At 45.1% G+C, this 24,490-nt stretch overlaps 2 protein-coding genes across 4 annotated transcripts in view; both read right to left on the reverse strand.

The window, feature by feature from the left end:
• CCR7 (C-C motif chemokine receptor 7) overlaps window positions 1-2,753 on the reverse strand; it is a 9,364-nt gene extending 6,611 nt beyond the window's left edge. The window contains 1 exon segment of the mRNA XM_008636432.2: window positions 941-2,753. Coding sequence (XP_008634654.1) covers window positions 941-950 — 10 coding nt within the window. The 5' untranslated portion in view covers window positions 951-2,753.
• Window positions 2,754-8,757: 6,004 nt separating this feature from the next.
• SMARCE1 (SWI/SNF related, matrix associated, actin dependent regulator of chromatin, subfamily e, member 1) lies at window positions 8,758-24,481 on the reverse strand. 3 transcript variants are annotated; one of them, XM_008636547.2, is made up of 10 exons: window positions 23,918-24,025; window positions 23,369-23,412; window positions 20,363-20,467; window positions 18,036-18,116; window positions 16,804-16,935; window positions 15,190-15,361; window positions 12,830-13,002; window positions 11,728-11,829; window positions 11,015-11,225; window positions 8,758-10,309 (listed from the first exon to the last, which is right to left on the reverse strand). In XM_008636547.2, exons 1-10 carry the CDS (start codon window positions 23,922-23,924, stop codon window positions 10,098-10,100), a joined length of 1,239 nt encoding a protein of 412 aa, XP_008634769.1. In that variant the 5' UTR covers window positions 23,925-24,025; the 3' UTR covers window positions 8,758-10,097. The 3 variants fall into 3 exon arrangements, with proteins under 3 accessions (XP_008634769.1, XP_017592989.1, XP_017592933.1); XM_017737500.1 differs by lacking the exon at window positions 16,804-16,935 and having other exon boundaries at window positions 23,918-24,481; XM_017737444.1 differs by lacking the exon at window positions 20,363-20,467.
• Between the last annotated feature and the right edge of the window lie 9 nt (window positions 24,482-24,490).

Consider the following 24,490-nt stretch of genomic DNA (forward strand, 5'->3'; position numbering starts at 1 on the left):
TGTGCATCTTCCAGGGAAATGAAATATTCCTCTGAAATACAACAGTAGGACAAAAAACCCCAAAGCAGGAACATTATCATAATCTTGTCAGGTTCTCACTAACGCTTTCTTTGCCCTGTCATGATTAACCTTTCCCAGGAGCTGAGTTCAGCTGCCCCCAGACGCTGAACCCCTTGGAACAAGCAGCCCACAAAGTGCCCACAGGATGATGCGGAGGTCAAAAGTTTAAACGAGAAGAGTGATGTCTGGTGGGCCGCTGCAGCTGGGTGTTTGTTTGGATGCAGGGATTCCAAAATCCAGGAATTTCCTAAGCCACTGATTGCCAGAGGCTGTGAGGAGACATCCAGGAGAAAGAAGACTCCCTTGGCCCATTCCCTGCTCCAGTCTGGAGGGTCCTGTGGGACCTGCCCCCTCTTTTCCCTGCATCCCCCAGAGCTTCTTTGCATCCCTGGACCATCCCCAGAGCCTCCTGCATCCCCCAGTGTTCCTGCAGATATTTCTTAATAGAAATAATTTGCAAAAGACTGGATGGACTTATTGAACAAACTCAGCTCTTCTTGCTCCCAGTTCCTCGATTGATTCACTGAATTAAAACGTTGCCAGGGAGAGTGGTCTCTCTCTCTCTTTCTTTAAATTAAGAACACAGAAGAAAAGATGTGAATTATGAAAGATTCCATTTGCCTTGGAACAAAAGGGCCCCTTAAAATTGCCTCCCAACCTCTTTTTTTTTTGTGTTTGTTTCTGAAGTGATTTGAGGTTTTTGAGCTTCTAAAAGAGAACTGTCCATTTTTTTAAAAATAGTAAAAACGAGGAAGATGAAAGTCTTTTATACTGTTTAAATACTCTAACAGAAGTGCTCCACTCCTGTGTCACAGAACAGGGGCTGGACATCATTAATAAAGCTGAAGACACAGCCAGAGGCTGCAGCCCAGGTACTCACCCCCATCCATGGTGTGGTTCCAGCAGGATCCAGTCACAGAGGTAGCAAGAGCATCACCCGCTCCAGCGCCGCTTCCCCAGCTCCTGCCAGGGACCCTCCTCGGGGAACTCTGCTTTTATACTTCCTGCACCCTTGTGAGGAGATCACAGGCACCCTGATGTCACTGACATTCAGTAGACCCTCCTCCTCCTCCTTCTCATCAGTTCAGAGCTGTGCTGAGCTCTCGGGGTGCTCAGGTGCTGCCTTGGCGTGTTCCGCACACCCAGAGCTGTTACTGACACTCGGGGAAGTGAAGTGTGCTCTGCTTTTGAACTGGCACATGAGAAATGGTCTGTGGTGAAGGAAACGGGGGAAGGAGGCCCTTTCTTACCTCTCCTCTCCAGCAAATCCTGCTTCATCTGTGAGCCCTCAGTGCCGGAGGAAACAGAGGATCCCATCCCATCTACCAGACATGTTTTCGGAAGGGTGTTCAGGTTGAAAAGTTTCAGTGCACAGGACCACTCATGGCCAGCAGCCCTTTGCCCTTCTCCCTCGCTACACTCTCAGCAGCTCAGTGACTTCCCCCCCCTTCTCTTTCTGGGTATTTTGTGTATTTTTGTCTTCCCCAAAAGGCTCTGCCCTTTGTCAGTCTCATACCTTCCCCCAAGGCAAACCAGTGGCTTTCGTTTGGTGGGTGTCAAAGAGGGCTCTGCTCTTGGAACCCCTCTGACAGAGGGGTTGTTCCTCAGACAGAAACATCTCCAGCTCCTCACACTCCTAGGCCAGGGTCACCTAGAAGTGATACCTTTGGCATCTTGTCCTCTCCATCTTCTTACACTCTGTCAGTACTGTTACTGCAGGCAGGTGGAAAAATAGGGCATCACAGGATGGAATCCCAGCCCAAATTAAATATATCTGAAGTGGAGGATAGTTTTGAGGCTCCTGTGGATTGTCTTAGGTCCTTTATGAAGACCCAGATCCAGTTTCAGACCCTCCTTTGATGTGGTCCCAGCCCAAATGTCACTCAAAATCCATCCCAATGCTTCCCTCTTAGTGCACCAGTGCTGGCATGTTTCTGAGCCCACTCTGGGATGCTCGGGGAACAGGGTGCTGGGGTACTCCGGGGCAGGATTTTGGGGTGCTCCAGGGCAGGGTGCTGGGGCTGCAGAACTGCGACGGTTTTCCCCTGCTCACACAGGGTGACCCTCACTTGCGTTGGTGCTGAGTGCGCGGCACTGACTCCTCCGCACCTCGCCTGGCACTTATCTCAGACAGCAGGTGCCGTTCACATCTCTGCAGCTATTTATTGCTCTGTTTGCCTTTGCTCACCAGGTATCCAGGCAGGTACGCTGCCTCGAGAGCTTTATCTCGTAACCACTTCCGCCAAGGAAGACCAGAGATGAAAGACTTCCCTTGGGTAGCAGCAGAATACCCGGAATCAAGGGGTGTAACAGGGCCGTGAAAGCTTCACACAGGGTCACAGCGCTGCCTGGGGAGCTGTGGGTGTGCAGAGGGGGCATGGGCCTCGCGGGGTGCTGTGTGCTCACCCTGCTCCAGGGAGAGGCACCAGGCAGTGTCCTGGTGGATCCAACCCCAGGTCCACCCTGGTTGAAGCCAAAGGCAAGAGAGGGGAGGCAGGCCGGTGGTTTGCAATTTGTTTTCTGCACATGGTCCCAAGATTCAACTTCAAAGTTTTGGTGCATGCCAAGTTCTGTGTTGTCAGAGCTCATTCAAGCAAACTTTTTTTGTTAAAAAGAATGGGAATATTTAAAATAAACAATTTGCTGTTGATGTATGACACTGAACTTCTTGTACAGTCATGTTTTATACCCCAGGAGTTCTCAGAACATTTATTAAATCTTTGCTTAATTTGATTGTGTATATTTGCAGCCTGTTTCATGCCTGAGTGATTCCATCTCTTTGACACATTTTCTGAACCTGGGTGCCCCATGAGCTGCTTTTCACAAAATTGGGATCCTGTGTGAGCAAACAGACCAAACTCAGAGCCAGGCCTGAGCTGTGCCCATGAAAGCCATTGCACTGTGCTACTAGAACCTATTTGTTATCCCAAAGTTAATTACCTATATAAAAAGAATCAAATTACCAGGTATTCCAGTCCCTGGGTTCCTCTGCTCCCCTCCAGTGCCCAGGAAAGTGGAAGTCAGTGATTGAGACCTGCTGCCCAGGCTGCAGCGGGGGCTGGGTGGCAGCTTTCATTGATAAACTTCTCAACAAAAGTGCAGTTCCTGATAAATTCCACAGGAATTTGCTCAGAGAGATTTCAGATCAGCTCACGTTGGTTCCACTTGAACTGAAATATTGAGTTGAACTGAATTGAACTGCGTAATCTTGAATTGTCCTGACATTAAATTGCAACTCACTCAGCAATGGAATATCACAAGGAAGTTTAGTTTCACATCCCTGGCCTGTGTCTAAAACTGGAATTCCTGTGGGATGTCTCAACACAGTCTCAGAGACATCCTGAAGTGGGAAAGATCCCAGAGCTCCAGGAGAGGGGTCCCAGCTGGCATGCATGGGCTGGAGGAGCTTGGAAATCAGAACTCAGGGCTTTGTCTAAGGAGGTGGAATTCAGTCTGAGAGAAGCACAACATGTGATGTTCTTACATCCTGGATTCATAATCTTTTGGTGTTTTCCACCAGTTTTGCTTTAGGTGATTTGAGATGGAAACACCAACTCTGTCCCCCTGTTCCACCCTTTGGCTGACATGAGCCATGGGAAGGTTTGTCCCCATGGCTGGAGGAAGCCAGAAGTCCCCAGACAGAAGCTTTGGTGAGTTCAGGGTGGACCTGTCCCAGCTGCACTTCCCAGTCACATTCTTGCACTGACGTCAAGGAGGGACCCTGACGTTTGTCCTGCTGCTCCCTCTGCCTAGCAGTGCCAACCCGAGGTGCCCGGGATGTCCCAGCTCCGGCCTTGCTCCTGCCCAGACCCTGCCTCTGACGTTTGGGGACATCCAGGGGGGTTGGTGGTGGAAGTCAGCAGTGTTGTTCCAGGGGGGTGTTGACGCTGTTGTTCCTCAGGCAAATATAAAATAGCAGAAGTGAAATCGTGAGTAAATTCCTGACCTTAAAAGTGGCACCGAACTGGGATTCCTCACCCAGCAGAGTTCTTTGAGCCAGTGTAGGGGATGCCCTGAGAAGCATCTCGTGATTGTGATCTCACCACCAGGTTATTAACAGATCGTTATCCTTTGGAGGGAGGAAGCAGTCTGTGCAGTGCCAGGCTCTGATTGGGATGCACAGCTGCCTGTGGTGGTCAGCCACACTGGGGAAGGGCACACCCAGTGTCACTGGGACTTCAGCTGCTTTGAGCCCATATCGTGTCCCAGGTGATGGCCTGGCTCTCCAGTTCTTTTCTGAGAGAAAAAAAAAAGATTTACCAAATTGGCATGTGCCCTGCACTAAACAGTCGGGCATCAGCAAGAATTTCTTCATGGACAGGGTTGTCAGGCATTGGAAGGGGCTGCCCAGGGAGGTGGTGGAGTCCCCATCTCTGGAGGTGTTCAAGGAATGACTGGATGTGGCACTCAGTGCTCTGGGCTGGGTGATAAGGTGGGGATTGGTCACAGGTTGGACCTGGTGACCTTGGAGGTCTTTTACAACCCAGATGCTCTATGATTCTATCCCATGAAAGCAGCTCTCTTGCCCTGGAGCCCAGGAATTGAGATGTGAGGAGGGAAGCAGACCCAGAGACGCCAGTGGGGAGGGGTCAGGCTGTCAGGGACAGCGGCACTCCCCTTTCCAACCCCAGGGTGAGAAGGGCAATCTGGGTGATTGGCCACTGACCACAGGCACTGCTGGTCCCTCCGTCCCTCAGGGCAGGGCTGGGCAGCTTCCCATGGGATCTGCTCCCTCTTGTCTGCCCACAGTGCCCAGGCTGTACACAGAGGGGCTGTGATGAACAAATGGATCCTTTCTGGCCTGAACATGAAGGAGACAGTGGTCACCTCAGAATGATGGGCGGGAAAGGAGAGGTGATTAAAAAGGGGAAGAAAAGCTCCTGGGATGTTACAGAAACTGTGGTGGTGGTTGGGGGGGGGGGGGGTTGGGGGCCGGGTTGTGCCAGAGACGCCAGTTGTGTCTAGAGATGGTTTGAACCTTCCCACCCAGGTGGGCAAACTGCTGGGCTATTCCTACAGGATATCAAACACTAGTGAGCAGGGAATCATTCAGAGACATAACAAGATATGGTTTAGGGAGATAAAGGGATATTGATTAAGGAGATAAAGCATTATGACCCATAAAAATAATTGAGAATTGAAGTGTCCCTGGCCATGCAGCAAACATCCTTCCTGCGAGCTGTGTTACCTTGTTCAAAAGATAGAGGGTTTAACACCAACCTGCTGCTGTCTTTGGATGAAAACTGGATATAGAAAGCAGAAACAATCCCATCAGTGGTTGCTCCCAGAAGAGCTCATCCAGCCTTCTCTGTTACAGATCTGGCATGTCTCATCCCTGGGATTAAAAAAGTGTAATAAACCCATGATGATGTGACTTTTCACTTGGTTTCTGTTATTGTTACTGTCACTCTTTCTGGTTTGGCTTTCCCCACCCTGAAACTGGTGCCAGAACTAAGATGGCTTTTTCTTGACTTTTCAACAGAATCGGGTGATAAAAGCAAATTGAAACTGGTTGTTGACAGAAATTACTGAATTCTGGAGTCAGAAGTGAAGCTTTTTTTGTGATTTATAAAAAAATAAGACACCAGCCTGATACGCGCGAAACCACTTCAAAAAACCCCTCGAAGACTGTGGAAAAAGAAACGTCAAAGTGAAAGAAGGGAACTGAGAGCACAAACAGCAAGACAGACCTGAAGCAGGATCTGGGCTTTCAGGTTTGAGTGCCTGATCCCACTTGGTCATCAGATCCCATTGGGAGAGGTTTGCCAGTCACTGTCAGTAACACTCTGCATACACAGGGGGGATTTCAAGCCTAGGGATCCAAGCCCTGGATTCAAAGTCTTGAAGAGGTGTTGCAGCTCCTGGGAGGCACGAACAGTCTTGGCTGCAACAGTCCAGGATGGAACTGGAACTTGCTGGGTGCCTGCCTGGGAGAACACATGGAATTCCAGCCCCTCTGACTGCCTGACATAATTGAACCCCCACTTCTGCAGTGCAGCACCCGCAGTTCATATCCAGGTGCCTGGAGAGCTCAAAGCTGCAGGTGAGTGACCTGTGAGCATCTCACCCTGATTTGGCAAACTGGTACAAATGCCTTACACTGTGAGCTGGTCCCACTGCATCTCACTCTGAGCAGCTCGGGGTGGGGGAAGCTGAATTCACAGGCAGGAGTTGTGTCGTTTCAAGCCCTGAGCAGTCACACAGAGCATGAGCTGCCACAACTGCTGCTGCCTGGCACTGACGATCCTGTACCAGAAAAACACTGCTCACGTTTGCAGCCAAGGGTAGGGCTGTGTGTCCTTCTCAGGGCAGGTTGATGGGGACTCCTGGTGGCAGCGCCTGCTCCAGCTCACACACCTCTGCCAGCACACAACCTGCACCAGTTCCATCTCCAGTCGGCCATGAGGGGTGTTTTTCCCCAGTATTTCCTGTTGGGAACACTTGTCGGTTAAGTGGATAACAGGAGGTCACCCAGTAGCAAGGACTGCGCCGTTTTGGTGGTGGTGGCAGCATGGTGGGGGGGTTTGGATTGGTGGCTGACCAAACATGCTTTGAGTAGCTTTTGATGAATTGAGAAAAAAAATCCAAAATAGCTTTTTAAAAAAAATGGAACAGCAAAGCCTGCCTGGCTGGAGGTTCAGGGCAAAACCAGGGGGAAGGAAAGGAGAGATAAACCATCCCTGCCTTCTTGGGATAGGGCAGGCACAGAGGCTGCACTTGGAGCTGGTGGGAAATGGAAAAGCACATCCTGGGATAGAGGAGGGACCTCGGCAAAGGCCTGAGAAGAGCGAGGGTCTGACCCTGCTCCCTGTGTGCTGCCCACCCACACCTCCCCTTCTCAGGACCCTCCTCGCCCCCAGTTTATCACCACGCAAGTGTGGCTGTGGGCTCCCCCATCAGGGCTTCTGGACCTGCTCCCCCAAAGCACCTGGGGTTGGGGTTCAGGGTCTCTCTGCTGCTGCCCTGAGCTGCGTTGCTGCAGCACAAGGCTCTGAACAGGCTCTGGTTCCCTGACACGCAGAGCTGCCCCAGCCACCCCTCTGTGCCAGCGTTCACGTTTGCTTTGATATTTTATTCCTGTAAAGCTCCTTTAATCTGTTTTATTTCTGTCACCTGCATAATCCTGTCTGTGAGCAGTGTCTGCAGCTCGTTTGGCTCCAGGCAGAGCAACTTGGCAAGACTTGTCCAGGTGATACACAGGTGATTTTTTACCTTTTTAAAAAAAAACCCCTTGTTTGTTCCTCCATAAGTTTTTTCTTCTCTGAAAGTTCAGCTACTGCACAAACATGAGGCTTTTGTCTTTCTGGGAAGCCAAGCTCAGTCCTGTGTGTAGGTGAGGGGTTTGGAAGGGATTTGGGTGGATGAAGCTCTTGGAGGCCTGGGCTCTGGGTTCACTTTGCCTGGTGAATCATTTCTGAACAACCTCACAAGGTGCCTGGTTCTTATTTTAACATCTAAATCCCTTTCAAAACTTACCCTTTGGGCCTGCTTTGTGCTATGTACCCGTTACTCTGTACCAGCTTTGTAGGTTAGAAGGTTTTGAGGGTGATAAAATCTAATAATTACATTAATGCAAAAAAGAAAACCCTCCAACAAACCCCCAAACCAACAAAAAATCTTAAGATCAGTTCTTTTTTTAAACCAGGCTTCTTAATAACTTTTACTGAGTGCGTTTTTGTGGTGAGATAAAAGCATATTTTTGACAACAACCCAACACAGACGAGAAGCTTTGCGTGCAGAGCAAACCAGCAGCAGCACCATGGTGATGTCAGAGGTCACAACGCCTGAGTCACATTCGAAAACCCCTGGTTTTTCATGAAGAGAAAAACAAACCAAAGAAAACAACTCCCTCGCACGATGCAAGGCTTGGATTTGCCTCTTTGCTTCAGGCCCCTGGGGGTGTGAGGAACTGCCAGCTCTCTGCACCCCAGATCTCCAGCCTGCACCCACCGCCTGCCAAACAGGGCACCCAGGAAGCAGAGCAGCTCCAGCGAGACCAGCAGCAAAGCATGAGGGCTCTTCCTCGTGGGAGAAAGGGTTCCTGGCCCTGCTGGGGACCTGCAGGTGGGCACAGGGTCCATCAAGAACATCCCACTGAGGATCGGTAGGAGGGCATGGCGCCCATCAGGAGCTCCAGATTGCTCTGAGGAAGGGCTGCTGCAGGAGCCAGGTTTCTCCTGAGGCCAGTCCCTCTCCTGTGCTGGGTCCCTGATGCTCCTGTCCCTTGTGGGCACCTCTGCCAGGCACCGTGGAGCTGGTCAGTGCTCCAACGCTGCCCACAGGCATTCGTTCAGGTTCTCATGTGCTTGGACAAGTTATTTCATCTGTGAAGACGACACCTACTCCCTCAGGTACACACCCTGAACTGCACACACCCGTCTTTGCCAATAATTAGTTATTTACATTCACCTTGAGAATCTGGAGCAGATGAAAAGCACCCCCGGCCTACAGAACCCAGGGCTGCTGCAGATAAAAGCTGTTGCACAACAAGGGTTTGCAGCACCTCAGGTGTGGAGCCTCACCTGGGCCCTGTGGGGTGGGGGCAGGGAGGGGGTGCTCCAGTCCAGCCAGCAGCTGGTACCGTGTAAGAAATCAAATCCTGTGTGTTTATTTTCCTCTGGCTTGAGGTAGAGAACAGCTGATGAAAGCTCTGAACCAAACAATGGCATTACCTTAGAAGACAAGAACAGACCACTGTGAGTTTAAAAAAAACCAAACATGTTGGATTTTATTATTTTTAGACCATTAAAAAAAAAAAGGATTTAAAAAACACCACCTGATAGACCCACTGCTCTGCAAAAACACATTGGTTCATTGAAACATCATGTGTTCTCTCAGTTGTAAATCCAAGAAGTGGCCCGTGGCTGTTGCTGCAATTCAGTTTAATTTTTTTTAGGGCTTTTGCTTATATAGGGCAAACTGTGGCCTTTTCAGTACATTTGTAGAGTCCCCAGAGGTTCTGAACGCTCATGACAAGCAAAACTACTATTTTTTACCATTTGTGCCATATCAGTGACTGTCTGCTCAGAGAACATGTGCGTGTTTAAACGCTTTCCTGCTCTCTTCTGTGCCAGGTCTCTGGCTGAGGCCACACCAGGGTCTCTTGGTAGCAAATAAAGGAGTTAATTGGTAAAGAAAAGCAAAACGCTTGTTGAACAGAATCCTGCACCACAGAAAAAAATCCCTCAAGATGTGTCATTTCCTGCAAGACTACACTGAGCTCTTTGGAACTGGATCTCCTGACATGCCACACACAGAGCATGAGCAAGTTTCCATCACTGCAGAGCAGCTACTCTCGAAAAACAAGTTATACTAAAAACCCCTAAACCCCAGACTTTCAGCCTCACTCTGGAGCTGCTCCAGAGGACTGAGAGCTTTCTTTAAAAGGACAGACTGGAGCATCTAGAGCAGAACTTGCTCTTCTGGCATGGAGTGCAGCAGTGGTGGGACACAGGGGACTTTTGGGGTTGTTAGGTAAGGAGAGGCTCCAGGTGACACCCTGGGCAGGCATCAGGTCTTCGCTCCATGCTGAGATCAGCTCTGAATGCCTCAGCCACATTCCAACCTCTCCAGAAATCCAGTGCCACTGCCAGGAGCAGGTCCCTCATGCAGTCAGGCCAAGACTGCAGCACAGGCGAGATACCTGCACCTCACTGCTGCCACAAAGGGGCCGGAAGAGCCTTTGGGGAAAACTGCCACTGTGTCCATGGCACCAGAAGAAAGGGAGAAGGCCTGATTTCTCATACAGAAACCAAAAGCAGTGGTGTCTTTCTAGGGAGGAATTCCAAGTGATATAAGCACTTCTCCACACTGTTAACAGCCGAGTTTAGATACATGAGGTTCCTTTTCTGCCTGCTGCAGGACACCCTGTGCCTCTACAGGCCCCTTCACATTGCTACGCTGATAACCTGACATGTCATTAAGCCCCAGTATCCTTTGGAGACGAGTGACAGAGACAGGGAAGGTACAACAGCCGCAGAGCACGTTCTGAAATCAAACAGTACTTCATTACAGAGACACAGGAACTGAGTCAGTGATTATTCTTTCTTGTCACCCTCCTCGGCGATGGGGTCTGCGGGCGGCTCCTCCACGGTCGCGCTGTTGCTCTCTGAGCCGGTGTTGCTGTCGCTGGTTCCCTCCTCGGCCGTGCTGTCCACCCCTTCCTGCCCACTCTCCTTGTCCTCTGGGGTGGAGGTTCCTTCTTCACCGTTCTGCTGGTTCTCCGTGCTCTCTTCCGGGTGAGGCTCTTCTGGAATAACATATTTCTCAGTGTCATTTACATGCCAATATTTATTTAGATTGTGCAATTAGGATTTAGGAAGCAACAGAAGCTGTAATAAATCTGAGTATTCCATAGCAGTTACTTCTGTCACTTAGAACGTGCAGGGACAGGCACAGCTCAGGGATCTCTCAATGCTGAGGATGCATGTGGTCTTGCCACAGCATCCTGATGTCAGCCACAGCTGCCTGCCCTCAGGATTCCAGCCATAAGAAAGCCATGTGCCTTGTTAAAGCAGAAGCACTGGAACTCAAACTCCTTGATCCCTCTTTCCTAACGCTCCTGCTGTTGCAGCAGTGACACAGAGACTCCTGAATCCAGCAGCATTTCTTACTGCTGCTGTTCCGAGCACAAAGCAGCTGGAAAATCTGCCTGACAGCAGCATAGGAAACAGTGCTGTTGCATCATCCTGGCTGGACACAGACACTGGGACAAGGAAACACAGTTAACTGAAGTCTAACTTTGGGTTTAGAATTTTTTTCCCCCTGGGTACATCACACACAAAGCATGACATGGGCCTCTGTTGGATCCTATCCTCTCCTCTTTTAAAAATGAGTAATTTAATGAGAAGAAAGCAAATGCCTGTGTTCACCAAGATGCAGTGAACTGTTCTCCTCAGAGACGCTTTAATACTGATCCTTGGAGATTCTGCAGCAGATGTTCAGATGCAGTTACCTGTCTCCATTGGAGTGCTCTCCTCTTCCTTCTTCTCCTCCCCCTTGCTGGCTGCCTGCTCCTCCTCAGCTGCCAGGCTGTTCTGACTGCGCTCAGCTTGCTCAGCTGCTTCCTTTTCCCTTTCCTCCTGTCTCTTGCGAGCCTGCTCCTCAGCTTGAGCAATTTCAGCTGCAATTTTTTCCATATCCACTTCCACTTTCAAACTGCACAACTAGCAATTAAAAACAAAACAAAACAAAGGAAAGCTCTTTAGCTCTTTTACTACTTCAGTTACCCTGAGAAATAAACCATCGGTAAACCCCAATGAGTTCATTATTTCTACACGCAGCACAGTCCTTTTGATTTTACAAAGTTTATATTAAAAGTAACTAGGGAGGGAGATACAGGCATATTACAAAAAAAAAAAGGGGAGAGGGAATAAATAAACAACACAGAACTTGTTATTTGAATGCAGCCAAGGAGAGCAGTGTGACCTCCACAGTGGCTTCAGACCACCTTCCTCCAGCTGCTCTGAGTGAACTCACCCAGCCCAGCCTGGAGGCACTCCAATGTCCCCACTAAAGGTCACTGAAGGAGCAGGAAATCATCCTGCACTTTGTACCACCCACACCAGGGCACTGCCCCAGCAGCTGGGCAATTGCTCAGAACTGAACAGAGAACTGAAGCACTTGTGGAACCAGCAGCTTCCTCTAAGTGAGAAAAATGAGTTGTACCCTTTTAAGCTCGTTGTTGAAAGATTCTGTGCTTTCCAAAAACTTCCTCTTCTTTTCCTGGTGACGCTCCTCAATTTGCAGCAGCTCAGCTTCGAGTTTACGCTGGAAGTGAAACAAACAGCAAGAACCTCACTGTGCAGCCACCTGAGAGCTGGGCAAAGATACAGCTACGCATACAAATTTTCATATGGGTTTATTTTTAAATATTGGCCTAACATGTAAACATCCTTCTGCCTGCCTCTGATACCCACTAGCTCAGAAGTTCATACTGAAAAGTAGGAACAGTAAATGGGTCTGTGCAGCAGTTCAAGCATATTGTAAATGAAACACTGTGTACCTGAGGTGAAGCTTCCAGCATGAAATCTGCACATTTTCTTTCCTATTCTGCACCCCCCGGGTCTGTACATACATATACACAGCTTGCAGGTATAGACACACCCTCCACATCAATTAACAAAGACCACAATTTGCAGGAAAAAAGGACAACCACCCCCTCCACCCTCCAAAATCTTCTAATTAAAAAACCCCCAACAAATCTCTACCTAATTCTGGTCTCGCTTCACCCACACACACATTGACCATGCTGAAAGGGTTCTTTTGGTAACATGAGTGTTTGGAAAACACAGGCATATGCCCAAAGCTAGGTAAAATGTGCAGGTGTGACTTCACCATATGTTTTGTATGAATTTAACTTTCAGTGAAAAATGTTAGAATAGGGACAATTTACTGAAAAAAAAAAAAGAATCATTACAAACAAGATGAGTGGTCAGGTACCTGAAATCACAACCCTACCAGTACCTATTAATCAGCAGACTGACACTGCATACAGAGGGTTGTGTGTAATAATGAAGAACTATGGAACTAACACTTAGGATATCCCAAAGAACAGAACAGAGCTTAACATGATCCTCCGAAACAAAACTGCACTGAAGGTGAAGTCTCACCTTCTGCAGCTCCCAAGAAATCCCAGGGATCAGCTCTTGGAGCACACAGAACATTGACACCCAGCAAGAACAGTCATGTAGGTGATCAAATGATCTGAGACTTGGAGTCCAGCCCAACACCACCGTGTTTTAGCTGCATCTGCATCCTTTCTCTTTACCTGATGAACCATTAAAGACTGAACCTGGCGTTTCAGGACTTGCATTCTGGCTGTGGTGACCACGGAGCGGACGTCAGGCACCACGCTCTCGCTCAGGATCTCACTGATGAGCCGGTGGTTCCTCTGGAACCGAGCTGTGGCCGTGTGCTTCATGGAAAACCCATCATCATAATCTGGAACAGGAGTTTAAGGGGTAACTGCTTTGATTCCACAAAGTGAGTGTCCAGTCTAACGACACCATACCCATGTTACCTCTCACCAAAACCAAAATATCAGCCCTAACACCAGTAGCTGTCACGTCATAAAGTTCACAGTAACAAACACAGAGCATCAGGGAATCAGAAAAGGAGACAAAGTGTGGCCAGGGCAGAATTTACCTAGCACAGCTCTAATGGCTGATTTCACATGCATTTCCCACAGCTGAAACTGGGACTGACCTAGTTATTCACTCTGTTGCCTTCCACATTTCCACAGTAAGAGGGACTATTAATACACCAAATAGAAGACCCATTCCTGATTAATCATGTTTGCAGAACAAAATGTCAGCAGGACAGTGACTCCTCTATAAATAACCTTTGTAGCACAGATCAAAACCACTTATTCTTTTGAAACACCGAGGACTGAAAGCATGAAGCAGTAAGACATGTTTACTCATCACTGAAAATTCATAGGCATGTATTAAGAGTATTCGATTATTTATTAGTAAGTGCATTTCTCTAAAGAGAAACCAGTTAAGCAACAAGTACGAATTATGTCCCAGAACGATGCCATGTAGAAAAGTCCAGAAGTCTGATTTGTTTTACATTAAGTATTCCTACTGGAGATGACTATCCCAACTATTCACAGAAATCTTAAGAAGCTGAACATCATGCCAGCAGACACTACCAAAGAAGAGAACTAGTAATGAAAGTTTCTTTATTTCGAAGTGTTATATTCAGTTTCTTATGGGGGTATCTGAATAAACAAAGCAAAAAAGAGGTAACGGCTGGTTCTGCCTGAGTCTACTTGGCTTAGGTAGCACAGAACAGAATCTCAAGTCCCCAGGTTCCAACTATTCCAACATGAAATGTATTTACATAAATGTTGCAATTACCTCACACGGGGGAAAGTGCAGTTTGCCATGAGCTTTATCTCAGGGGTGTGCTTTAAACCACTTATTCTTTTGAAACACCGAGGACTGAAAGCATGAAGCAGTAAGACATGTTTACTCATCACTGAAAATTCATAGGCATGTATTAAGAGTATTCGATTATTTATTAGTAAGTGCATTTCTCTAAAGAGAAACCAGTTAAGCAACAAGTACGAATTATGTCCCAGAACGATGCCATGTAGAAAAGTCCAGAAGTCTGATTTGTTTTACATTAAGTATTCCTACTGGAGATGACTATCCCAACTATTCACAGAAATCTTAAGAAGCTGAACATCATGCCAGCAGACACTACCAAAGAAGAGAACTAGTAATGAAAGTTTCTTTATTTCGAAGTGTTATATTCAGTTTCTTATGGGGGTATCTGAATAAACAAAGCAAAAAAGAGGTAACGGCTGGTTCTGCCTGAGTCTACTTGGCTTAGGTAGCACAGAACAGAATCTCAAGTCCCCAGGTTCCAACTATTCCAACATGAAATGTATTTACATAAATGTTGCAATTACCTCACACGGGGGAAAGTGCAGTTTGCCATGAGCTTTATCTCAGGGGTGTGCTTTAACAAGGGGGAAGGAGAAAAAAGGGTGTAACTGAGTACATTTTTCACCCTCAGGTTTCAACAAGTATTTGGTGATGAATTTAAAAGCAGCCATGAGGTGTGTGAGGCTGACTTTTCCCACTGGGTGGGGTGCATTTCCTCGCAGTCAAATAAACTTTCAGAATTTTCTCATCAACTTGTCAGCAGCAAGGGCACCTCACTCCCTACACAATCTCAAATGACAGTTGCTGAACACAATCAAAGTTCAGGTGCTCTTAATCACACCAGAACTCTGCCTGTCAGATTTACGCACTTCTGGTAATAAAGCACAACATTCCATCCAAGTCGGATTAAATCAGGCATCTAAGCCTTTTCTAAAGCATGTGCTAAAGCCATTATGGAGCTGTAAGCAGACTGATTTGGTTTGAACTATTAAGCATTACTTCACACTTAATCAGGATGGATTGGAATAACTTTTGCCACAGGTGCCACCTTACTTTTGGGAACAAAGTCAGCTGTATGGAATAAAATGTGGTAACGAAAATTGGCATTAAAGCACCAAAGCAGAAATGAAGCCATGTGAAGTGCTGCCTAAGGTGCACACGGGTGGTTTTCTGTATCTCCATGGCCGATCCTGCCAGGAAGGTGTCCCACTGGGAGTGCACACACACTCCTTACCATCAGGATCCTCTGCAGGCTGGATGCTCATGTAGGGCTCCCCCTTCTCCATGCGCGACTGCCGCTGCCGGCTCTCCTCTTCCAGCGCTGCCTCGGCACGGCTCTTGGCATTGATGTAGGCCAGGTAGGCAGGGGAGTTGTGGTAGGCCTTCATGGACTCGTTGTACTCAATCTGAAAGGTGACCAACACGGTTTGATTGCACCACTGGGTGATTCCCACCTCGCCACAACTGTGCTGTGTAACTCACAGTGCGGTTACACAGATAAAGCTGCTCTGAATTGTCTGGCTGAGAGACAAATGACCAGATTCTCTCAGTCTTTCTTTTTTACAAATTAGAACTTATAGCTTTGTTTTCTGAGATTTCAAATTCAAACACCTCAGAACATTTAAGTTCTGGTAAGATGAAATTAGCAAACACAAAATATTCTCAGTAATTCTCTGGAGTTCTAACTAAATCTGTGGTTCTGATTTCTTCTCTTTCCTTATGCCAGTATGTCATGAACCACTTTTCAAAATCACTCAAGACTTGTCCATTCTTTGACCCATCCCCGCACTGGGATGGCACAGAAAGCTGCAGCCAGGCTCCTGTCTCCTTCTGGCAGCAGGACAGCAGCACTATTTTTCACATTCTTTGAAATTACCTCTTCCCTTTGATTTGCTTTCTTTAATCTCACTTTTAAGATTTTGTACAGTGATTTCAGATATTTCCAATGAAAAATAGTTACAATCTATGATACTGTTAAAGGTACCTAAAACTCTTGTTTATGATCAGGACCAGAATCCTTCTGCCTTGGCACTGCACAAATAGAAACCAGCTGGCCCCTGCCCCAAGGAGCTTACAATCTAAACATCATTACCAAGGTAAAACCAGTAATTCCTGGATTTTTTTTTTTCTCAGCTAAGAGCACCCAGCTTTGCAGTACTTCTCTATTGCCTTGGAATAAAACCAGCTGAGATTTGACCAGGTATCCACAGCCTCAGGTGCCTGCCAGGTGTAAGCACAACACATCAGCTGGACAATTCTCCCTTGGTACCTGAGAATCACAAGAACAGTCTCGTACAGGTGCTCAACACTTACCAACCTAGACACGAGGTAGCTGTCATCTCTTGTCATTAAGATCAATAAAACCGAAACAAAAGCACAAAAAACCCCTACAAGTTGTAGCATTTTCTATTAAGAAACAAAACACTAATGCCACAGCGTGGAGTTCCACCAGGAAAACCAAACCCCACGTGACTGGAAGTCTCTTAGGAACACGTTCATGACAACAGCAGTAGTTGCAGAGCACCAGTTTTGAAAGAGGATTTTGGTGTTGAGACAATCTTTTCAATACTGATGTTGTACAATCAAATCCATTCATTAAACAGTTAAAATCGACACTCAATTATAAATACTTCATTTTGAATTAGGTCTAAAAACTGACCAGTCACAGTTGATGCACAGTTATTTAAAAAAATCTAAGAGACGTGTCAGGACAAACTTCCATTTAAGTTACATACAGGGCTCTCGTGAATGCCTCAAACACCCCTGCATGGGGAAGATGAATTTTTCTTCTCAGACCAGTTCCTAGAAGAATCAGCTGTAATAAACATCCCAGATTTCTTCCATTTACCTTTTCAGCTTCATATTCATTCAAATACTCTTGCTTCTCTTCATCAGTGAGATCTCGCCACATTCCTCCAATAATCTTGCCAATTTCCCATAACTTCAAATCAGGATTGGACGCCTTCACTTGGTCCCAGACCTTAACAGAAACAGCTGGAGCTTTACTAATGATATCTAAATACTTCCAAATTAAACATTTTATATTGTCATCTCAGTGTTCTTTCTGGAATCACCATGAAAAACAGGATAAAGTTAGGAATGAGTCTGGCTAAACTATCTGGACTATTTTCTGGGGCAGGAAGTCAGTAGGAAGCCAGCTACTGAACCAGGCAATTGCTGAGTGGCTTTGGTCTCATGGGAATATTGCCTTTAACCCTCTCAATTCTCTTCTTAAATGCACATCGCTGCATCTCGGGGAGAAAATGCTACTGAGTAAACACATCCAGCAGTAGATTATGACAAAGAGACTGAGCTTTTCAGATCAGAATGTAACATTTCACAATATTTCAGTCTTGCTGATCAATCTGAGTTCCAACAAGTTCTGACTCCACCAAAAAGGTTTCTAACTTTATAGGGAAAAAAAAAAGGAGAGCTGCCAGTGTAATTTCTTGCTGCGCCACTTGACTTTTTTTTTTGTGTGTGTGTTGATGTTTTTTGGCCTAAGACAGACATGCTGGTAAAGATACTTTACCAGAAGTGGAAGAAATTCCTTCTGGCTCACCTGCTTCAGCCAGGCTGCCATGCCCTCCCCATGCCCCATCAGATTCCAGACTCCACAAGAGTCTCTCTCCTACTTTCTGTCAAACAGTTCACAGAATAGCGAAGCGAACGTTGCCACAGGCTAGGGTGGTGAAGGAGAACATGCAAAGTCCACTCATTGCTACTCTTCAGTCCAGCTACAGCACTGCACCAAGCCCAGAAAACGCAAGGAATACTTCCTTTATATAAAAAAGTTCTGTCAGTAAGTCACAGGAACTTCTGAATGTGGCGGGGTGGATCCTTGTCAGCAGACAGTGGTAGGAATTAGCATTTTAGCAATTTTCCCCCCAGAAATTGGCAACTGTGTGACCAGACTACTTCTGCCTTTGTTCTGCAGGGCAGACTCTGTACTTTACATCCCCTTAAGAGAGCGCAGGCTGTTAGGAGTCAACGTTTAGAAGCTGAAACTAAGATCATAGCAATTAATTGTTAGCACAAACGAACACTGACTTTATTACTGATGGACACTGTAATACCCACCTTCCGGCTGTACCTCATGTAGGGCATCAGGGGCTTGTCTGGGGGTTTGGGGGGCTTTGGAATGGTAATACCAGAGGAAGCCTATAAAAGAACCGGATAAATCCATTTGTTAATGGGGTCGCTGGACACGCACTAGTTTTGGAAAACACTCATTCTTGTGCATTCACACACCCCCACCAAGAGAAGCAAGCAACATCAAAAAAATTACCCAGTCTGTAAGTGAACAAGCACTAACTAGAGCTGGTCCTCACAGGAGTAATTCCCAATGTAAGTTTGTCCTTTTCTCTGTAAGTTTACAGAGCAGTAACTAGATAAATCCTTAAAAGGGCTCCATGTTCTTAAAACTGAACTACACAGCTTAGGAACTGACATGGAAACACCAATCCCAGCTGGTTGTTTTTTCTCACTTCTGATGACTAATTTATTTCATCTGTTTTGACAAATTTAATGTGGCTACTGTACAGGTGAAAAAAGATATGAAGAAAGTTTTAAACCATTAAGTTAGAGACATTATCAAATAATGTTCACAATTACTTGTCTGCAAAATTTGTCAGTGGTAATTTGGAGCCAATTAACAGACTCTTTATGGAAAGAAAACAACCCTATGCAGCTAAAAAGTAAATATGTGCTCTACTTGTAGCCAAGCTGTAATGAATTGTCCCAAGTAAGCCTGGAACATGCTCCTGTGCTCTGTCTTCCTTTGGCTTTATGCTGCCAGACACAGTGCTGGCACCACACAAAAGGCCACTGAGCTCTAATGCTGCTGCTGGAAAGCTGCTGCCTCCCCTCATGTCCCCTCAACCCACAAAACACCTGACCAGGGTTTGCTCCTAGAACAGTGCAATTACACCACAGCTCCTGTCAACTGCAGGGTCTGAAACCGTCCACTCTTCCAGCACTTCCACATGCCAGGAGTTCTATTAAGTGTGAGTATTTACATGAAAATATAAAGCAAGTTCAAGATCTTTCAGGGCTGTGGCCTGTAGATCTATAGTTGGGTGTAGCCCAGAAGGCTCACATTAAATACTCGGTTTTCCTCCTGATAGTTTTTTCTGCTGAATTTATGGAGCTCTATGAACAATGCATACAGAACTGTGTATAAATAATGTGCATGAGGTATATGCATTACCAAAATGTATACATAGATACACATACAGATGGGTTGGAAAAACATTAACGGAAACTGTTTAATGCTTTTAAATTAAGAGGGATTTAAAGACACCATCCATATACTGGGATATGCATGGCAGAGCAGGCTGTGTATGCTTGTGACATACAGAAACAATGAAGTTCTCAGACAAAACCTGACTTAGTCTTGTATAAGGAAAGTATCCATTCGGACAGTCAATTCCAGCTTGTAGGGGAAGGTCCTTTCTGTAAATGCTTTAAGGTATTGGATGAACTTCATATATGAAGTTTGAAAGGTTTAAATGAGAGGCATAAAAAGAGTTCACTTCTTTAAAAGCACCATGTATTTCGTCCTTGAGAAACCTTTGCATCACCTTCCAAACTGATCAGAATTTTTGAGGTACAAAGTTTTACATGGAAAAACCTTAAAGTTGTGAGATATTTAAGAAAATACCAGGGATTTACTCTATTTCTGTTGTGTTATGAAAGTGTTACATTTCCACTGCCTATTTTTGTTTCCTAACTGCATACAATGCTCAGGACTTGATTCATATTTGAAAGAAACTGTCACCTACCTCATCACTTGTCTCTATCTCACTTTGTTTACACCATGAAAAATGAATGTAACATCCATTTCCCACACAATGACATATATACGAGCTAAAAGGATTCTATTTTTTTATCATCATCACGTTTTTGTTGAAAAAATAATGACTGAACTTGGGACTGTGCAGTTATTACCAGACTACGACCAGAAAGAAAAATAAAGGCCAGTACCTCTCACATGGCTCAACAGGATGATGAAACGACTATCAACGATCTCCAGTTTGCAAAATGTTCTTCCTTATTTTTGTGCCAATCAGCAAAAAGAGCAGTTCCCTCCCTCCAAAAATTCATACCCAACTACAGAACTTTTTCCTATGCATGCAGTGGTCACTGAAGACCACAAAGTGTCTTTTTGGACGTCTGCATCATATACCATTACCAGTTTTCCCTGCTGAGTAAAAGCCCATTTTCCTGCAAAAGGTTTCAGAGTGAAGGGGAAGGGGGGGAGGGTGAGGAGTAAGAATCAGAAGTTGGTTTTGGTTTTTTTTTTATAAAGAAGTGGCAGCAGCCAAGACTCCGAAGAACCTAACCCTAAAGCCATTTCTGGTCAGTTCCTGGTGTTTGCCGGAGGATGTAATAGTTGATTCTCCTACCGTGACCCGGCTGTTGGTGCCCGGGTTCCCTCCCAGCCTGTAGTTGTTGTAGGCCAGATGGCTGTATGGATTGTATCCCACAAACCCTGGGGTGCTGGGCATTTGCTGATGGAAACAAATGAGACAAAAACACGAATGAGAAATGAGCTCAAACGAGGAAAACACAGAAATGAAAATGAACTGCAATATGGCATGCAAAAGCAACCAGAATTCAAACAAGCAATGAGGTGTAGCAGTTGGTGTCTTCCCAACACACACAACTTACTCCAGTATAAACCTAGTAAGGAAACAGGACTTTTAAGTAAATGTGTCACTACAAATTTCTGTCTGAAACTGGTGATTTTATTTCTATTAAATGTGTAACTCATTTAAACAAGTATTCTGTAAATTCAGCTCATGGCTAATAAAGTTTTCCAACATAAGCCACCAAGGAATTCAGAAGACTCTTGTCCCCAAAGAGTGAAAGTTACAGGGCAGCACAGCACCCGGTGGTGGGGCAGAAATCCCCAGTACCCACATTCATTACACCAATGAAAATCCCTGCCTGCTTTTCTTCCCAGCATTCTGCCTTCCCAACAAATGGGGCCAGGGGAGGAAATCTCTCAAAGCACCATTTGTGCTCCACCGCCAGTGGCTGAAGACAATTTCCAGAGACATCCCTCTGTTATAAGGCAGGCTGTAGACTGACAGAGCTGAGGGACTCTACATCTGCAGTAAAACCTATAAGTTAAAAACTTTAAAGTAGTTTGAACAGATCACCAAATCCAAGACAATTCAGAAGTTAATCAATACATCTTCATTCATGAAAGTGGATTGATTTGTTCTCACCTCAGTCACACAGAAAAAAATCTCGTTTCTTTACATTCCCTTTTCAGTTATCTATGGACACTCAAGTTTCACCAGGTTCCCTGTACTCCCCTCCTCAAATACATTTATTTTTCCCGTTATCCCCCCTTTACCAATTGGATTTTGTTGGAAAAATAGATCAACTATTTAATGATAATTGTGATTAAGTCCTGACTGGTGGTTCTATGATTCCATTAGGATTCACAAGAGCCTGGAGTGTTTCTGGACATTTTAGGTGTCATTCCCCCGGTGTCCCACTCTCCAGCAGCCCTAATGAACACTTCAAGAGTCCTTCACAGAAATTTGCTGACTAGACCTGTTCCAGATTACAGTTATAAAAATTTGACAAATAGGTTCAGGACTCTAAGAACCAAAGTATGACACATACGAACACTGAACAGAAGTGTTCTAGGAGCTGACTACAGTAACTATGAAGGTTTCAGGTCAATGCAGACACACTGCAGGAGTTTATTTCTAAATATACAAGTGCAGAGGAAAATTATCCTTTAACAGTCAGTCTTCAATACAGATTTTATTGCCAAGCTTTTTAACTCAGTGACAGCAGCTGATGTGCTCATCTGTATGCCTGGGCTCATGACATACACATTCACTACTTCATAAGACACCGTTTTACTACAGTTTTTCGTATTACCATAACAACAGGTTTTGAATATGTTGAACTACACCTCTTCAATAAAACCAGGTGACAATTGTAATCTCCGTCTGCTTAATTCTTTATTTCTGCAAGACAGGATTTAAATGTTACCAGGGAACTACCTTGCATCACATGGAGAACTTTTATTTCATCTACATTACTGCAGTTATGAGAATTACTGGGATTTTGTTGACTGCAGCACCTGGAACTGGCTGTGGAAGAACAAGCAAGGTTATTTGGCTACTTTGTGACTTGCATTAACAGAGCACAGACCATCATCTGAAGAACTGTATAAAATGTAATACAAAATAATAAAAAAAAAGATGCTTGTAAGACAGGCAATGCACATCACTGGTTGCAGTTCTGACATGTGCTTCATGTATCCTTCTGAAGGACTGCACCACCACATCAACGTAAACCATTAAAAAACTGCATCCATGCTACATCCCAAAGGAATCACACGTGTATGCACAACTCTTGATGCAGGAATCCAGTGGTCAGGGTGGATCCATCATGTTCCTTCTAACACTGCCATAGATCTATTTCGCTGTGTGCAAAATGAAAACTCTGAGCAAACTATACAAATCAAGTTTTATTTATGTAAACTTACAAAAACGTAACTTGTATTTATGCATTATATAATTTTCAAGCCTTTTCCTGTAAAGTATGGCACAATAAATTTGAAGGATCACATTCCTTCTAACTCCCATCCTGCAGAAATCAGAGACATACTACTGGGTAATAGTTTTCCAATTTACTTTGGTAAAAAAATTCATTATAGCATCTTTGCTCATTCTTCTGTACAAAGGATTTGTCCTGAAATCCAAACTATTCAGAAATGTGACCAAAGAGGTGCATTTGCTTTGAAACAGTTCTCTGCCCACAGCACACTGTTACTGCAGCACCTTTGTACATCCAGGAATGTCACTGGACAGGATTCAAAGCTCCTGTTCATGTTTTCCTCAGTGTCATGCCACACCACTTTACTAGAAAGTGAAATATTTCCCAGGCCCTAGACTCCAAAATACCAGTGATTTCAAGGAATGCAAGACTGGCATCAGGAGAGTTTCATTGTTGTGAGCCAATGTAACAGGATGTTTCGTAATCCTACGTTCCACTGAAAAGCAGCTCAGTACAACAGGAATGTGGAAAAACGCAATGTCTGCCTGTGATTTGGGCACAGGCTGAGTAGGATGTTTTACCATCAAATATATCAGTTGCTTCTTAACTATTCCAGTACTGCTGCAGCCCACTGTAAGTCATTTGAGATGAGCGACTGCTCACAGCAAATTCAGTGTTTGCAAGATCCCAGCCTTGAAGGCAAAACAAATTTATTCAGCTTTTCTTTCCCAAACTTCTCAAAAAAGAATGATATTAATTTAAACAATTCATATCACATTAATTAGTATCGTGTTTCCCATACAGGAAGGTGATGCAACTCCATAATTACTTTTCTGGGAGGTTACTAAAGGCTCTGTGTTAATGAGAAAAATCGCTATACTTACGGTTGCAGGAGCTGGGGTAGGAGGTGGGGCATAGGATGGCCTTTCTGTTAAGATAGAAATGTAAGCACATTTTTTTTTTCTTGAAAATCTGAACGAATTCTTAAGGCATCTGCTGTGAACAACATTTTTAAAGGAATTTATAAAAACAAACAAATTCTACTGTGAAAGACTTTATGTTTTGCCACTGAAGAGCAAAAAGCAACACAAGCGAAAGAAAAATTGAAGCCCCCCCATTGCTCTAGTCCCAGACTTTTATTCAAGCAGAAAACTGGAGAATATGAAATTCATTAATATGCACACCAATTACATGGAGGGAAAGCATAAATGCAGTCAAACAGGATTTAGAAGCTGTGATATCTGGATTTCCTATGAGAACAATATGCTAGGAATCAGCCACAGCAGGATGTAAGGCCAAGAGTTGTCACTGCACTTCCTACAATTTCTTTTAATGCCAGGAATAATGGCATTATCTCACAAACAGGTTCTGCAGAAACAGATCTTTAAAACATCAAGTTAAACAAAAAAAAAACCTTTAAAAAAAAAACTTACTTGACATTTTGATAGTCAAATTTTCAGCCACCTGACATTATATTTTTACTTCTGCAAGACAAAAGAAGATCACGCTAGTAAATGTTGTGCCTTTGCCCCCCTCCCCCCCCCCAAACTTTGAAGCTTCAATTGTTATCGATACCAGTGATCATCAAAGTTTGTCAGTTTTGGAATACAGACAAAAGAATTTTCAGAAACCAAGGTGTTATCTCTTTGCAAAACGAATGGACTTTCCAAGGAACCTGGCCTTAAATAGCTGTGCAAGAGTACACAGGTTTATGTCACTTTCATATTGAAGGATCTAAGTAAATATATTTTGCCCCTTACGGAATAAAAAGAACATAGCCCATTATTTTACACTCACTGTTTCAGAAAGCTGGTATGCATACATAAATGACCAAATGATGTGTCTCTCCTTTACAGGGTACATACAACAATCACCGAGCCCGGCAGCTGCGGTCTCACAGGCAATGCTTAACCTTTTAGCACCGAAACCAGGAATGCGTCAAACAACGCTGTAACGAAGTGTTTTTTCGGCCTTTCTCTTCAAATAACGCCACGGCGGCTGCAACC

Source organism: Corvus brachyrhynchos, unplaced genomic scaffold, assembly GCF_000691975.1.
Source record: "Corvus brachyrhynchos isolate BGI_N302 unplaced genomic scaffold, ASM69197v1 scaffold30, whole genome shotgun sequence".
Classification (NCBI taxonomy): Eukaryota; Metazoa; Chordata; class Aves; order Passeriformes; family Corvidae; genus Corvus; species Corvus brachyrhynchos.